The following is a 14,691-nucleotide window of genomic DNA, read 5'->3' on the forward strand; positions in this document are numbered from 1 at the left end:
GTTCCCTTGCAAGTGAGAAGACTGGGAGGTTTGGTATTTGATATGAATCTTCTTGAGTCCTGTGTAGTAGCACCATTCAGGAGTTGCTATTCCTGTAGACACACAAACAAGAGTCCTCCAAGTTTCTACACCCTGCTAGGCTGCACCCCACTAGGCTGCAGAACCCAGGTGGCTTTTTGCAGCTGGATTGTCATTAATCCCAAGGAGGGACCATTGCACTGCTCCCTGCATTAATGTTGCCTATTGCAGCCATAGGATGGGTAATATGAGCTCCTCCCAACAACTAGGCTGCTGATATATAACTATAATAATTACTTTAGCTACTCCTTGTACCCACTTCTGCTATCTACAGGGCAGAGGTGATGAAGGGATTCTCTCATCCATAGGTAAGTGTCCTCCCAGGGGATAGCCAAGGCATGCTGTGAGGAGCCTTCTCTGCTGCTCCTCAAACCAGGCCTGTGCTGTGCTGGACATGCTTGGACTTCTAACCAGTGACTCTGGAACCAGCCAGCTAGGTCCTGACTGACAGTTTAAATGAGATCAAAGTCAACTACTGTTACAATCTGCAGTTCCTAGGGCCTTGCTTTCCACTTCATGTGGATGGGCATGGTTATGCCGCCTCCTGCCCGCTCAAGTAGTGTCAGACCTCTAGGTGTTCCTCCAACCATGTGCAGCTGGTAACGGGGCCAGACAGAGGCATAACTAGCAATTTTGGCACCCTGGGCAGAGCTGCTGGAGAGCACCATTCAGGTGCCCCTTCTAAATTGGCACCTGTGGCTGGTGTACATCTGGCCAGAGTTTATTTAAGCCATCCGTGTCCCCTTCTAGGGGTTCTTCTAGGTGCCAATTTTTCAGTTCATCCTTTCTTGTGACCCACTGTTGTCAGACATGTCCATGCCTCACTCTGAGAGGCTCTGAAACGGTGCCTGGGTGGCTGTTCCTCTCCCCCACCCCAGACAGCAAGGAGCCTCGTCTCTTGGAAAGCTAGCTTTATTCACTCAGTAAAAAGATGCAATGACTGTTGCAGCCATTTGCACCTAAGGTGCATCAGGCATATGTAACAGGAGGAGTGAGGCTGGCACTTCCTGGCTTCTATTCTTCATGCTGCAAATAAAAAATAAAGAGTTAGTATGGACTTACCTCTCCATTGTGGAGCCACGTGGTCCTCTAAAGGCAGCTGCAGCACCCTCTAGTGGTGCCTCTCTATGGCATCTTTCACAGCAGCCTTATGCTGCCTCCCTGCTCCAGCAGCTGCTCTTCCTGTGTGAGGCCTGCTGTAGTCAGTCACTGCTGCTCAGTGTGAGCACTGCCTACCGCCTGTGGTGCACCAGCCAGGAGAGGAGTATCACCCCATGGGAAATAGTACTAAAGCAGTGTAGCCATGGGAACCCTCCTCTACACTTGCTTCTCTTCCACCTGCTTGTCAATGTCACAACCCAAAGTTGTGGTTTTTCTTGTTTGTGTGTGCTTCGGCATCGCTAAATCATGTTCCCGCCAAATTGCAGCTCTTTTGCACAGTGGAGTGTTCTGTTGCAATTAAGAACCCGCGTGCAGGAGTTTTTCCCGCCAGTTCTGTAGCTTTCTTTGCATAGTGCATTCCTTTTGCATTATAGTGATGCACGATGCAAAGGAGTTCCTGCCATTTGTATTTAGATTCGTGCCACATTATTGGCCGGTTCTAAATGTAGGCATACGTGGCAGCTAGCTATTGGCTTGCTAGCCGCTCAAAAGGCTTGGGTAGTTTCCGCCCAAGTCAGAGAGAGAGAAAGCACGTGGAGTTCGGGAAAGGAGCGTGAGGATTTCTAAGCGCTGCTGATCCCTACGAACCCAGCTTTTTCCTTAAAAGGGCAACAGAGGTTTAGTTTGTCGAACCCACGGAGCTTCAACAACTCCGGGGGACCTATTTACTGAACCCTCCGAGCCTTAACAACTCTGAGGCACATAACCTCTAGCCTCTCCCCGTCGCCGATCGCAGTCCAGACGTATCCCTATCCTAAGGACCCAATTGTCGAACCCACGGAGTCTTAACAGCTCCGGGGGACCTGGGAACCGAGTAACCCACTCCACCGAGAACTCAAGCGGAGCTGTGCCTGGAAAGCTGACCACCCTACACTGCGACCACCTTGGGTGTAAGTAAATAATCTTTTCAATCAACCATTACACCTCCGTGACTGATTCTACCTCGAGCGTACCATACCGCGCCGCGGTTTTCTCCAACCCCGCGTGCCCGGGCTGCTGGCCACAGCCTGTGTGCACAAAGACGGGCCCGGCTCGCACATGGCGACCCAGATGGGATCGGGAGAGAACTCGCACATGGCGACCCAGGCGGGATCGGGAGAGGGCCCGCACAGTCAGGCTTAGCTTTGTTTTGGGGCCTTGCATCTGGAGACTTACCTTCGATGTGATGACCACCTCCCTGCTGCGGGCACGCAGCTTGTTGACCTGCGTCTCAGCAATGTCAGCTCGCTCCTCTGCATCATCCAGTTCATGCTGTACCTTGCGGTATTTCACCAGGTTGGAATTAGCCTGCTGCTCCTGTGAATGATGATCCAAGGAGGTAATGATGATCTGTCCCCATGCATTTTCTCCATTGTGTTGCCAGCCATTCCCTCCCCTGCCTCAGGCAACTCCTGCTGGGCAGGTTTGCACATCTTACTGAGGGAATTTTGCTCTGAACACAGCACTGCTGGAGGTGCTGAAATCCCAGTCCCTGTACAAATGGAGCTTAGGCAGTGATGTACCAGCTGGTACCAAGTACCAGCTTCCTCAGCCTGACCTACTGATGTGTCTTGTGCTTGAGAGGCAAGGAGCCCCCTCAGCCTCAGCAGGACAGGAGACCCTGTGGCTGATTTTAGAGCACAAAGCTGTTGCTATAGAGGACTCCCACAGCCCTGGGCTGAGCCTGGTAGACATCCATTATTACATTCTTGGTGCCTTCCCCAGGCAAGTCAGAGCTGTGACCAGAGAGTTTCCAGCTTCCTGCTCCAGAGGAACATGTGGTGAGTGTCTTCTGCTTTGGGTAGCAGGTTCCCTCATCTGTTGAGGCTTGGTGGGGTGGTAGGGGCAGCACTTACTGCCTCCTCATACTGGCGCTTGTAGCTCTTGACTTTGGTCTGTAGTTTGTCAATCAGGTCCTGCATCCGGGCCAGGTTCTTTCTGTCCTCCTCAGTCTGAAAGGTGCCAGCCAAAGCCATTTGTGAAATGCCAGTTCCCACCTGCAGCCTCCCACCCCTCCCTGGGCTTCTTTCTCCCTTATACCCTTTCCAGGGCAGCCAAAGCCTTTCTCTTTGGGTACCTTTGCACAAAGCAAATCTGTCCCCTCAGTGATCTTTCTTTCCCACAGACCTCCCCTGTGGCACAGAGCACTTTGGTGACCCTTCCCTTCCCCCCTGAAACACACATGTGCACACATGCGTGTGTTTAGGAGGTCTTGTCTCTTCTTTCCATTTGTTTTGACCAGGAATCCTGATTTTCTGTTTCCCATGGAAAAAATGGAGTAAAAGGCGGATTTCCCCCTTACCGGAGGAAAATGCAGATTTCTCATTTTAGTGGAGAAACCTGTGGATTTTGAAGTTTTGCAAAGAGCTCGCTGCAGGCTGGCAGAGTTCCAGCCTGCAAATGGCTGGGAGGGAGTCGAAGGAGGGCAGTCAGGCAAGGGGGTCCATGTGTCTATATATGCACATGGCTGCCAGGCAGCCTGGAGGGCAGCTCCTGTACGTAAGAAGGGTGGAGGGGATTCAGGCCCCCATAGAGCGGGAGAGAGGGAGTTGGGCAGGGCTGGGGCTGCTGCCCAGCCAGGTGGTGTCTGGGGCTTGGGACCTGGGGCTGCAATGTGCGGCCACAGGGACCTAGTGGGGAACAGGATGGGGCTGTGGGCGGCTCATCCAGGGGGTAGGGCCAGCTCCCCGCCACTGCGCGTACTCCCAGAGGGCAGGAGAGACCCATGTCCCCCAGATCTGTGCATGGGGTGGGAGCAGGTCAGGCTGCCTGCTGTGGGCTTGGGCTCTCGCCCTGCTGCCTTCCCCTGGGATCTCCACAGCCAGGCAGGTGCGACCCGGTGCTGCAGGGAACAGTGGAGCCATGCAGGAAGGCTGCTTTGTGCTGCAAGCCCCGCACTATCCTGGTGAGGTGTCTCCTGCCCGCATGGCAGCAGCAGAAGTGTTCCAGGGTTGTGCCTCACTGCTGCTGCGCAGCCCTACTAGGCTGCAGGGAGCCTGAGTCCACAATGGGCAGCTTGTCCCCACCCCACGCACAGATCTGGGGGGCACAGGTCCCGTCTGCCCCCCTAGGAATGCATGCAGTGACGCGGAGCCAGCCCCTCCTCTGCCCAAGCCCACAGCAGGCAGGCAACAGGAAGCGGGCAGCGGGGGTCGGGGGAAGAGAGAGCTGGGCTCTGCTTCCCTGCAGCAGTCACTGCCTCCTGCCAGGAGCCACAGCCTCCTGCCTCCTGCTGCAGACCTGGGTACCTGGCCCCAGAGCCCTGGCAGCTAGGGGCCCCCTCTGGCAGGGCAGGTGGGGCAGGGGCTGTGGGTGGGGGGAAGGGGCACCAGCAAGGCTGGGAGGGCTGTGGGGGGGAAATAAGGGGCATGAGCAGGGCCAGGGGGCTGTAGAGGGGAGTGGGGGGCAGCAGCAGGGCTGTGGTGGGCCTATCATTTTAATCATTAATTTGGGGGGGTTTATCAGAGAAATTGTGATTTTTTTTTTTTATCAGGGAAAACCAGGATCCCTGGTTCTGACTGCTCGTGCTCATACTGCTTCCCCAAGGCAGCTGAGGCCAAAAGCGCTTTTAAGCAACAGAAGAGAACTTTTTTTTTTTTTTAAAGGAATTTTTCATGTTCCAAGCCAAATCAGCCAAATCAAGTTCAAATCTATGAGTCAGTCCAGAACCATAAGTGGCCCTATAACCAGCAAATATCTTCCACCCCACCAGGGGCTTCAGATATTTCCAATGTCTCTTGGCAGGCATCCTACATGCAGGCCCAAGCCCAGAGGCTTGGGGTTCGGATGCCTCCAAGTTTTGCCTGCCCGCAGCCATATGGCCGCAGGAGCAAGCTAGGGAGGAGCCTCCTATTTCCATAAAATAGGCTTTAAGCCCCAACACCTCAGCAGGTACTAAACCACACCAAAAGAACAGTTATTCCCTGGGCTCTTAAGAAAAACTGGTTTCATGGACCCAGGTACATGGTATTTCCCCTGAGAACAGGGCCAGGAAGGATCCCAGAGTTGCTCTGGCTTATCAGAGAGAACTGCAGCCTCTGCCTGTGTCTGCCCTGCCTAGCAGCAGCCAGCACAGAAGGCTGAGTATGTGCAGTGCTAGCAGGCTGTGGGGTGACTCCCTGGGGAGTCCTGTAGGCTCAGAGCTGGGCACTAGCATACCTGGTAGGTCAGCTCCTTGATCCTCCTCTCATACTTGCGGATGCCTTTCTGGGCCTCAGCTGTCTTCTTCTGCTCAGTGTCCAGCTCCCCCTCCAGCTCCCTCACCTGCAGGCAGCAAGCAGCCACAATGTCACCACTCACCTCACTTCCCAGCACTTCTTCACCTATCCCCTTAGAGAGTCCTCCCTGGTTTCCTCCAGAGCGTGGCTAAATCTCTAACACCACCTCATTCTGAGCTGGGATGCTCTAGTCCCTTTGCCCTCCAGTCCAATGCCTTGTCCCAGCAAATGGAGACCTGCTGGGTGAATGGCTGGGCTTCTCTACCATATCCTGGGTATAGAAATGTGAGAGGATAAAAGGAACCAAGACCAGGCTCCTGGGTTGGCCTCCTTGTTGGAGGCAGTATAGTATCTCCTCCATGCTTTTTGGTGCAGCCTGACACACCGGGCTGAGTCAGCACCACGAATCCACCCTTAGAGAGCTGCAGAGAAGAGATGCAGGAAGTGACTGGTGCATTCCTATACAGAGCCCTGCATCTTCTGGCCCCCTGAGGGCATGGCATGGCTGAGGGTGCTGGGCACTGAGGATCTGTCCTTGGTCTGCAAAGGCCAACCTCGTACTGGTATGAAGCACACCATTTGGGAGTCAGTGCCCATTGCCAGGTGCAGGAGGGCTAAGGGGCTCTAAGAGAAACCTGGAGCCTGGGGATTTGCTTTGATCTGGTCTCACTCCCTGCCTCCCCTGAGCCCTGTGACCAAGCAAGCAGCCATGCCACAGAGGGTGCTGTGAGAAGCTGGGTAGGAAAGGTACTGGCTGCAGACAAAGGCAGTTGAAGCTGTTCTACACAGCACTGGGTGGTTCCAGCACTTACTCTGGCCTCCAGCTTCTGGATCTGCTTCTTGCCTCCTTTGAGGGCAATCTGCTCAGCCTCATCCAGGCGCATCTGCAGGTCCTTGATGGTCTGTTCCATGTTCTTCTTCATCCGCTCCAGGTGGGCACTTGTGTCCTGCTCCTTCTTCAGTTCCTCTGCCATCATGGCTGCCTGCAGGTACCCAGTGGCTCTGTCACTGCTGCACAAGGCTTTCAGGTTCTCAGGCCTCCCCTGCCATACCCCTTTAGGCTCAGGTAACCTCCCATATTGATTCCGTCCACTTGCAACCTACCTCCCAGATATAGCTTCAGTTTGCCTAGAATTGTCCATTCCAGACCCAGATGAGGAGCTACAGCACTGTTTTCCCCCACCCTGACCCACTGTTAGGTTTTGTCAGCCACCCTAGAGGGCAAAGCAAGTCCTGGTACAACAGAAACTGGTAATTCATGCCCCTCTCCACTGACATATTGAGGCTGTGCTATGCCCCAGGACTGGCCCCAGCCCTGCTGGGAGTGCTTAGCCAACCTTCTCATGCACTCACATCTGTGATTGCTTTCTTGGCCTTCTCCTCTGCATTGCGACATTCCTGCACAGCCTCTTCCACCTCTGTGGTGAGTTGGGCAATGTCTGCCTCCATCTTCTTCTTCTGGTTAATCAGGCCTGTGTTCTGAGCACAGAGACAGGGTAGTGTTACCCTGTATGCACAAGCTTTTCTTTCACACAGGGGTGCTCTATTCACTCAGAGGCTCGTCATGCAGTTGGACTGTTCTCAGTGGGGATGGGCTATTTGCATGGGACCAGAGTGCAGGGATGGCCTGTTTGCATGGGGATGGGTTGTGGGGCCAGGCTGTTCACATGTGGCCCAGGGCTTTGGAATCTAGAGTGTGCTAGGAAGCAAGGGCACTCCCTGTTCACTGCACTCTCCTAAGACAGTCTACTTTCAGGGCTGTGCACCACTGCTGCTGACCAACAAAGCAGCACATAAATTTCAAAGCCAGAATGAACCACTGTGTGCTTCTGCATAGCCCATGCCATAGGATGCCCCTGCATTAATTCTGTGGGAATGAGCTGGTCTTCTAGACAAGTGCCCAAACCTGGGCGATGGGCTGAGACTCATGGCACAGGTGAGATGCACAGCAGCTGTTGTCTGCCAGCCCCCTCCCCAACAGAGGCCTGCGTGAGCTGGGCTCACCTGTGAATGAAGCAGATTCACTCTCTCAGTAGCCTCCAGCAGTTCCTGCTCAGCCAGCTTCCTGCCCCGCTCAGCTTGCTCCAGTGCTGCCCGCAGCTCCTCCACCTCTGCCAGCAGCAGGTTGTTGCGCCTCTCTAGGGCTGCTGCCTGCTCCTTGAGGTCGTCATTATGGCGCATGGTGTCATCCAGTTCAATCTGCAGGTCCTGCCAATGACATCCATGCAGCAGGGTCAAGAGGATCGAAGGAAACAGACACATTCCCATCCTCCCAGCAGGGGCCAGAGGATAGGCAGGACGTGCCGCACATCAAGGGATCAGGATCATCATGTGATCCTGAAAAGGCAGCCAGCTGCTAGCCAGGCATCAGGCAGGACTTGGAGCCAGATGGTGCACCAGCCATTGCTGCCCTTGCCTTCAGGCTGACTGAGTGAACACAGGACCAAGACAGTATCTGGGAATGGCACTGAGCCCCCTGAGCTGGCCCACAGCAGTAGCCAGGCAATCCTAATCCCTCAGGCAGGAGTCAGGACTGACTTTGATTTGAGACTGGAGCTGCCGAACCATCTTCTGGGCCTCAGCAGCCTGGCGGTTGGCATGGCTCAGCTGTATCTCCATCTCATTCAGGTCTCCCTCCATCTTCTTCCTCAGCCTGATGGCCTCATTCCTAGCTTTAGCCTCTGCATCCAGCGTGGCCTGCATGGAATCCATGGCACGCTGGTGGTTACGCCTGGGAGGGAAGGGAGTTGGGAGAAAGGGATTAATCCTCCTTTAGTACTGAGACTGTGGCTTTCACACTTTAGTTATGCATTTGCACTAGTTCTCCTGATATCCCTGTCTCAGGATTGCAGGGCAGCCTTGCTGATACCAGCCCACAGAAAAGTGAGGTGGGCATTGTAGACACAGCCTGCTCCTGGCTTGAGGCTTGGACCCTACCTCAGGTTCTCAAATTCCTCATCCTTCTCTGCTAGTTTCCTGTCCACATCAGCCTTGACCTGGTTCAACTCCAACTGGATTCGCAGGGTCTTGCTCTCTTCATGTTCCAGTGCCCCCTAGGGACAACAGCAGACATGGCATTAGTATGATGAACATGGGGACAGCATTTATGGCTCTCCCAGCTAGCTGTTTGCACTCCTTGCAAATGTGGCATTATAGAGGGCAAGGGCAATATATCTTTCCTGCCAGGGCCAGGCAGTCCTAGCCTTGCCATGCTCTCCAGCCTGAACATGCTGTTTTTTTTGGAGAGGTTGGGGAAGTCAGAGCTGGAGCACCAAGTGGGGAGGGACAGAATGGCAGGAATGGGGGTCACACCTCAGCCCAATGCCTAGGGCACAGTCCTCACATGAGGAAACTACCACGCTGCCAGAACTGAAACCACCATGTTGCAAGCACTTGTCCATTAATAAAAAATTGTTGTAAAATGCAACCTGAATGAGATGTTCACAAAGGAGCCTTCACTATAGCCCTACAGGGCCAAGGGGAAACTAAGCCAAGTGCCCTGCTCTAGCTCACAATATACTGGTGCTGGAGCTAAGGACAGAGCCCAGGAATTCTGTGTCCCTACCGTCCCAGAATCCAGAGGGTTGTTGTGCTGCTGGTAGCATACAGGAGGTGACTGGTGGCTGCCCAAGGGCCATCCACAACTGGAGCCTTGAAGTGACAAGTGTAAAAGGGGAAGCAATAATTGAGCTGGAGGGGTCATGTGGGTTTTTGATGGAGCACTAACCCTTGAGCAAGAACTAACACCCTCATACTGATAACCCCAAGGTGCAAAGAGGAGGGGCTGCTCATGCCTCTTGCAGAGGGTATTTGAATCAACTGGGATGGGTACTGGGCATGTGAGAGATATCACCCCTCCTCACAGCAGTAGCAGGGCATTTCCTCTTGGCTCTGAGCTCACCTCAGCCTCCTCCAAGGCAGCCTGGATCTCACTCTTCTCACACTCCAGGGTCTTTTTCAGCTTCTCCAGCTCATGGATGGTCTTGCCACTCATGCTGATCTGATCTGTCAAGTCAGCAATCTCCTCTGTGCCAGATCAGAAAGACCTTAGGTTATGAGTGTGTTGCAGAGGCCTGAGCTTTCCTGCAATCCCTCAGAGAAATGGTCAAAGCAAGCAAACAGCTCTGAACCTAACTCTTTCATCCTGAGCCCGCTTCACAGCCTGGCAGCTGTCCAGGGAGCACCTCTGCTGCCCTAGACAGGTGCTGGAAGTGACTTTGAAACCTGCATTCAGATCTCCCCCATCCCTTCAGTACTCAGCTGCTGGCCTGTGTCCTCAAATGGGCTACCTGGGCACTGGCAGCTGAGCTGTGTTATGGTGTCATAGAAGCTAGACTACTTTTGCTGCACTCTGCATGCTGTTCTGTCTGCCCTCCCCCCTGCACTCTGAGGTCAAACTAGAGGCTGGGTGGGAGCGCATTGGTGACAGGAGCAGGTGTGCAAAGCAGGGCTGGCCAAGGAGTACTCCTGACACCCAGGTAGTATAAACATGGGCAGCCTCACTGCCCCAGACGTCACCTCAACTGTACAATACCCTTGTTCTCCCTTTGAGGCAAAATATCCATTAGAAAAACAAACAACAGTTTTGAAATAGCAGCCAGGTTCAACCCTGCCTGGACCTTCATGACTGCAGTGGGATGAACACTGCCCCACCTTGGAAAAAAAACACACCCACTCCAAAGAGGAGGAAGGGATAAGTCCCTGTCTGGCCGGTGACTTTTCCTGGAGTTGGGGACATAGAAGTGCTGCTAGGTTCTGTGCCTAACCCTGTGAGAGGGAGAGGCATGAGCCTCAAAATATGGTAGGACTGTTCAGCCATGTCAGATCCTGTGTACCTTGCAGGTTTTTGTTCTCTCGTTTGAGGGTCTCCAAGTTGTCCAGGGACTCCTCATAGGCATTCTTGAGCTTGAACAGTTCGGTGCTTAGGCTACGAGACTCTTTCTGGGAGGCCTCCAGCTCTGCCTGGGTCTCTTCATACTTCTGTTTCCACTCAGCAATAATCCTGTCAAAGTTGCGCTGCTTTTTGTCCAGGGCAGCAGCTGCAGAGTTGGCTCTCTCCAAGTCAATGGACAGGTCCTCAATCTCCGTCTGCAGCCGGTGCTTAGTCTTCTCTAGGGAGGAGCACTTGGCATGTGCAGCCTCCACAGCCTCCTCTGCCTCCTGCAGCCTGATGGCCAGCTTCTTTCTATCAAGAGCAATCAGGGCATGAGCCACAGGTGGACATCCCAACCCATCCCCTTTTACCACCCCATCAGCCTGGGTCTCCAAAGGGGGCAAGGTTTGACTAGAAAAGGCAGAGCTTTACCCAATTTAATCAATACAGGCCTGATCCAAGGGCCCTTTTGAGTCAGTCAATGATTTCTGTGAATTTTGTCCTGCCCCTGGGAAGAATGAAAGCCACAGCAGGCCTGAATACTACTCCCTACTTGGTGGAAGAGCTTGCCCCAGTATAAGCCTTTTAGGTACACAAGTGGAGGTGTGTGTTGGCTAATAGATCTAGATCCAGGCCCTTTCCTCAGCAACACTACAGACAGCCAGTGAAAGATATAAACCCCTCACAAGCAGAGTGCTGGGTTGTGTTACACATGTTGCCTTGGCCAGCTCATTGGCATTTCCTGGCAATAGGAAGCAATTCTGTACGTGTGATTACAGAGTCCTCAGTGACTACAGGCCTGTACTGGAAAAGTTGCTCATGTTGCCACCCTGGAAAGAGGTTGGGGCACTGATTTCAAGTGTGTGAACCTGCAGGAACTCACTTTGCTTCCTCTAGCTCTTCTGTCCTTTGAATGGCATCCGTCTCATACTTGGTTCTCCATTGGGCCACCTCAGCGTTGGCCTTTGACAGGGACCTCTGGAGCTCACTCTTGGCTTCTACCTCTTCCTCATACTGTTCCCGCAGGAGGTCACAGTCATGGCGAGATGCTTGCAGGGCATGCGCCAAGGCATTTTTGGACTAGAAAGCAGAAAATGTGAAAAGAGAGACTGACATCAAACTCCCCAAGGCCCTCATAGCCCACAGGCAGGGTGTTGGTGTTAGGTCTTGCCCAATCATGCACAAAAGCAGGGCTCCATGCTTGCAAAGACTCCAGGGTCTGCATCTCATTTATTACAGTGAGTTTAGAAGTGGCTAAAGCCAGACTGACTGTCTGGATGACTGCTGAGTTTTGTGCCAGGGCATGTCTTGCACTGCCCATGTAGGAACATAGACCTATCCTGGAGGGGCAATCCCATGGCAGAAGAAAGAATTTGGTGTCCATTGTGGAGGTGCCTGGAAGTGCAGGGAGGTGAAAGTATATGCACCAGCTCAGTTCATATATTGACCCAAACATCAACCATCCAATTGCAGTTGTTGGTCATGACTGACTGGGCTAGGTCCAGATCTTAATGGAAGAAGCATGCCCTGTTCTCAGCGTCATAGCTATCCCTTGCACAGCCACATTTCAGGACACACTTTTCCCTGTTCAGAGCACTAGCCTCAGCCCTCACCACTGCTTGGGTAGCCTGTGGTCCTGTGAGCACAGGTACAGCATGGGGCTGTGATACCAGTGACCAAACAATCAGGAAGAGGCTGCTTGGCTATTTTCCATCAGAGGCTCAGATGCAAGTTCTCACTGCTGGGCCATTTGTTTCTACCCAGGTTCTTAGACTGTCAGCCAACCTCCTGCCTGAGAGAGGCCCTGGGGGGATCAAACATCACCTAGTCAACCTTACCTTGGTCTCTTCTTCTAGCTGCCTCTTGAGCTCCTCAATCATCTGTGTAAATGAGGTCTTCCCACGGGTCAACTGGTTGATAAAAGACTCCTTTTCCTCCAGGAGCCGGCTCAGCTCCCCTGGGGGCAGACAAAACCAGCCACAATGAGGATGGAGACATGGAAGCCATTCAAAGCCATTTTGTTGCGGATCTCATGCTCTTCACCTTCCTGGAGCCCAAATCAGAAAGACAGAACTTTGCCAGGATGCCAAGAGTCCCTAGGAAGGAGTTTTGATATGGAGCTCTTGCTCATATCCATCCCATGGCACTAGGCTCAAGCTCATCACTGAACTTCCTCAGAGCTGGAGGGGTTGGACTGGTTGTCCTGGCTATGGTCCACTGCTAGCCCAGACTCAACTGAAATGGACTTTATGTTGTGTTTCTTATTTTCTGGAGATGGCAAAGTGTTTTACACATCAGTGAGCCCCCAACTCAGCCATGCTGCAGTGGACAAAACTAGTTTGGGCTCCAAGACTGTCCTTGTGCAGCCTGGATGGTAAAACCCCATTCACTGTGGACATGCTGGCCATGACAGGGAGGCTCTTGGCATTCACCCAATTGCCAGCAGGGAGCCTGGTTTGACATTACTACTAAGGGACATGCTCTGACACAGCCAGCCTCAGAAGACCTTTACTTCATAGACAACTGTGTGGAACCTGCTACTAGTCCCCGCAGAGTCAGCACCATGGAATCATGGGACCCAACAGCAACAGCTACATCTCTGGATGTAGAGGACAGACTATGTCACCTGGTAGCTCCCTGCCGTTAAAACCTGAGCCCTTGGCACACTCCATAGTCCAGGGTAAAGTTGATAATAATGGCACTATCCTATTCTCTTTTCTTCAGAACACGTTGGCCTGTCATTGTGGCCATTAGGAAGTCTCAGTGAGCTCAGGAGGACCAGGGCTTCCAGCCTATACATTGTGGAGCTAGGATGGGGGATGCCTTCTAATTAACCAGTGTGACAGTCAGGTGTGTTCTGCTGCTAGCAACATGCCCCTCACTTAAAGAAAGGACTTAATCTCTGGACAGCAGAACATATTTCAAAGTCAGTGATGCTAATCCTGTGGTTTAGGAAGATCAGTTGTAGGGTGCCTCTGTCGGCTCCTCCCTGAGCTTGGCAGCATCATTCTCAACCTACCACTCTCTGTCTGCAGCCTGGCTCGCTGGGTGCTCACGTCAGCCAGCTGCCGCTGCAGCTCATCCACTTTGGACTTGGCTTCATTCAGCTGGTCCTCATAGGTTCGGCACAGCTTTTCAGCATTTGCCTACAGTGATCAAGTGAGTCCAGGATCAGACCCTTGTCCCATACAAACAGAACTCTGTACTCTGCTCAATGGGCCCATGAGGGAGCTGTCCCCCTTCTTACCCTTGGCACTCACCTGGCTCTAACTAGGGGTTTCACTTGTCCTAACCCTAGGGGGTGCAGATCCTGTAGACGGGATTCCCACTCAGCCCCCAATAGCTCATACAACATAAATTCTCTTGTGTCCCTCTCACTAGAATAATAGGCCCTACAAATGGGTAGCCTCTGAGAAAGAAACCAGGGCTTCCCAGAACCTCCAACTTTTGTCCATGACCTTAGTATTTTCAGAGCACTACACAAACACTGACTGCCATGGGCTGGGTGTGTAATACTATCTCTGTGTACAAACAAAGTGAGAGAAGTTAGTGATTTGGTCGAGGGGCACATCAGAGCTGGACTTAGATCTCTAGACTCTGGTTGAGCCACTTAAGCTACAAGCTGCAGAACAAGAGCTCAAAGTCTATCTGGGCCACCAGCTACTACAGGGCAACATAAATGCCTATGCTTAGACAGGTCCAGCCCCACTGTACTGAGAGCAGTGCCCACAAATGGGGTCCTACCCACCCTTCACCTTGTTCTTGGTGAGGTACTCAATGTTGGAGGATAGGTCATCCACTTCCATCTTCATCTCACTCTTCTCTTTCTCCAGCTTCTGCTTGACTCGTTGAAGGTTGTCGATCTGCTCACTCAGCTCAGCTACCGAGTCAGCGTGCTTCTTGCGCAGGGCTGCAGCCGTTGATTCATGCTGCAGCGTTGCCTCCTCCAGGTCCCGGCGCAGCTTCAGGAACTCGGCCTCCCGCTTCTTATTCATTTCCAGCTGGATGGCTGTGGCACCACCAGCCTCCTCCAGCCGCTCACTCAGCTCCTCCAACTCTCGGGCCACTTCTGCACGCTGCTTCTCTACCTTGGCTCTGGCAGCTCTCTCAGCCTCCAGCTCCTCCTCCAACTCCTCAATACGGGCCTACAGGGTAGGCAGGACATGGTAGGTGCTATGGGGACTAGGCAAAGCACTAACACCTTTAAATCCAAAACACAGCAAGAACCTCTCTGATGCTGTCCAGGAACAAGCCACCACACTGGGAAATGCAGCAAGTGCCTCTATAACTCAGAGGTGCCCTGAGGGGTCTGCTCTGCCCCTAGGACCCTAAGGTCAGAGATAACTCCCCAACACAGGCTTCCTAAAATGGTGCCCCTGCTGA

At 53.1% G+C, this 14,691-nt stretch overlaps 1 protein-coding gene across 6 annotated transcripts in view; it reads right to left on the bottom strand.

The window, feature by feature from the left end:
• LOC102368098 (myosin-7B) overlaps window positions 1-14,691 on the bottom strand; it is a 61,804-nt gene that overhangs the window by 7,871 nt on the left and 39,242 nt on the right. For 4 of the 6 annotated variants that reach the window (XM_025195157.1, XM_025195156.1, XM_025195155.1 and 1 more), the window contains 14 exons: window positions 14,064-14,453; window positions 13,328-13,454; window positions 12,147-12,265; window positions 11,192-11,388; window positions 10,271-10,620; window positions 9,337-9,461; window positions 8,373-8,488; window positions 7,974-8,166; window positions 7,440-7,643; window positions 6,789-6,914; window positions 6,248-6,418; window positions 5,377-5,481; window positions 3,075-3,170; window positions 2,395-2,535 (listed from right to left, as the gene is read on the bottom strand). In XM_025195157.1, the coding sequence (XP_025050942.1) occupies window positions 2,395-2,535; window positions 3,075-3,170; window positions 5,377-5,481; window positions 6,248-6,418; window positions 6,789-6,914; window positions 7,440-7,643; window positions 7,974-8,166; window positions 8,373-8,488; window positions 9,337-9,461; window positions 10,271-10,620; window positions 11,192-11,388; window positions 12,147-12,265; window positions 13,328-13,454; window positions 14,064-14,453 (2,460 nt within the window). Of the gene's footprint in view, window positions 1-972; window positions 1,105-2,394; window positions 2,536-3,074; window positions 3,171-5,376; window positions 5,482-6,247; window positions 6,419-6,788; window positions 6,915-7,439; window positions 7,644-7,973; window positions 8,167-8,372; window positions 8,489-9,336; window positions 9,462-10,270; window positions 10,621-11,191; window positions 11,389-12,146; window positions 12,266-13,327; window positions 13,455-14,063; window positions 14,454-14,691 lie in introns of those variants that run through there. The other 2 variants (XM_006038625.2, XM_025195158.1) reach the window with 2 other exon arrangements.

This window comes from Alligator sinensis, unplaced genomic scaffold (genome assembly GCF_000455745.1).
Source record: "Alligator sinensis unplaced genomic scaffold, ASM45574v1 scaffold1315_1, whole genome shotgun sequence".
Taxonomy (NCBI): Eukaryota; Metazoa; Chordata; order Crocodylia; family Alligatoridae; genus Alligator; species Alligator sinensis.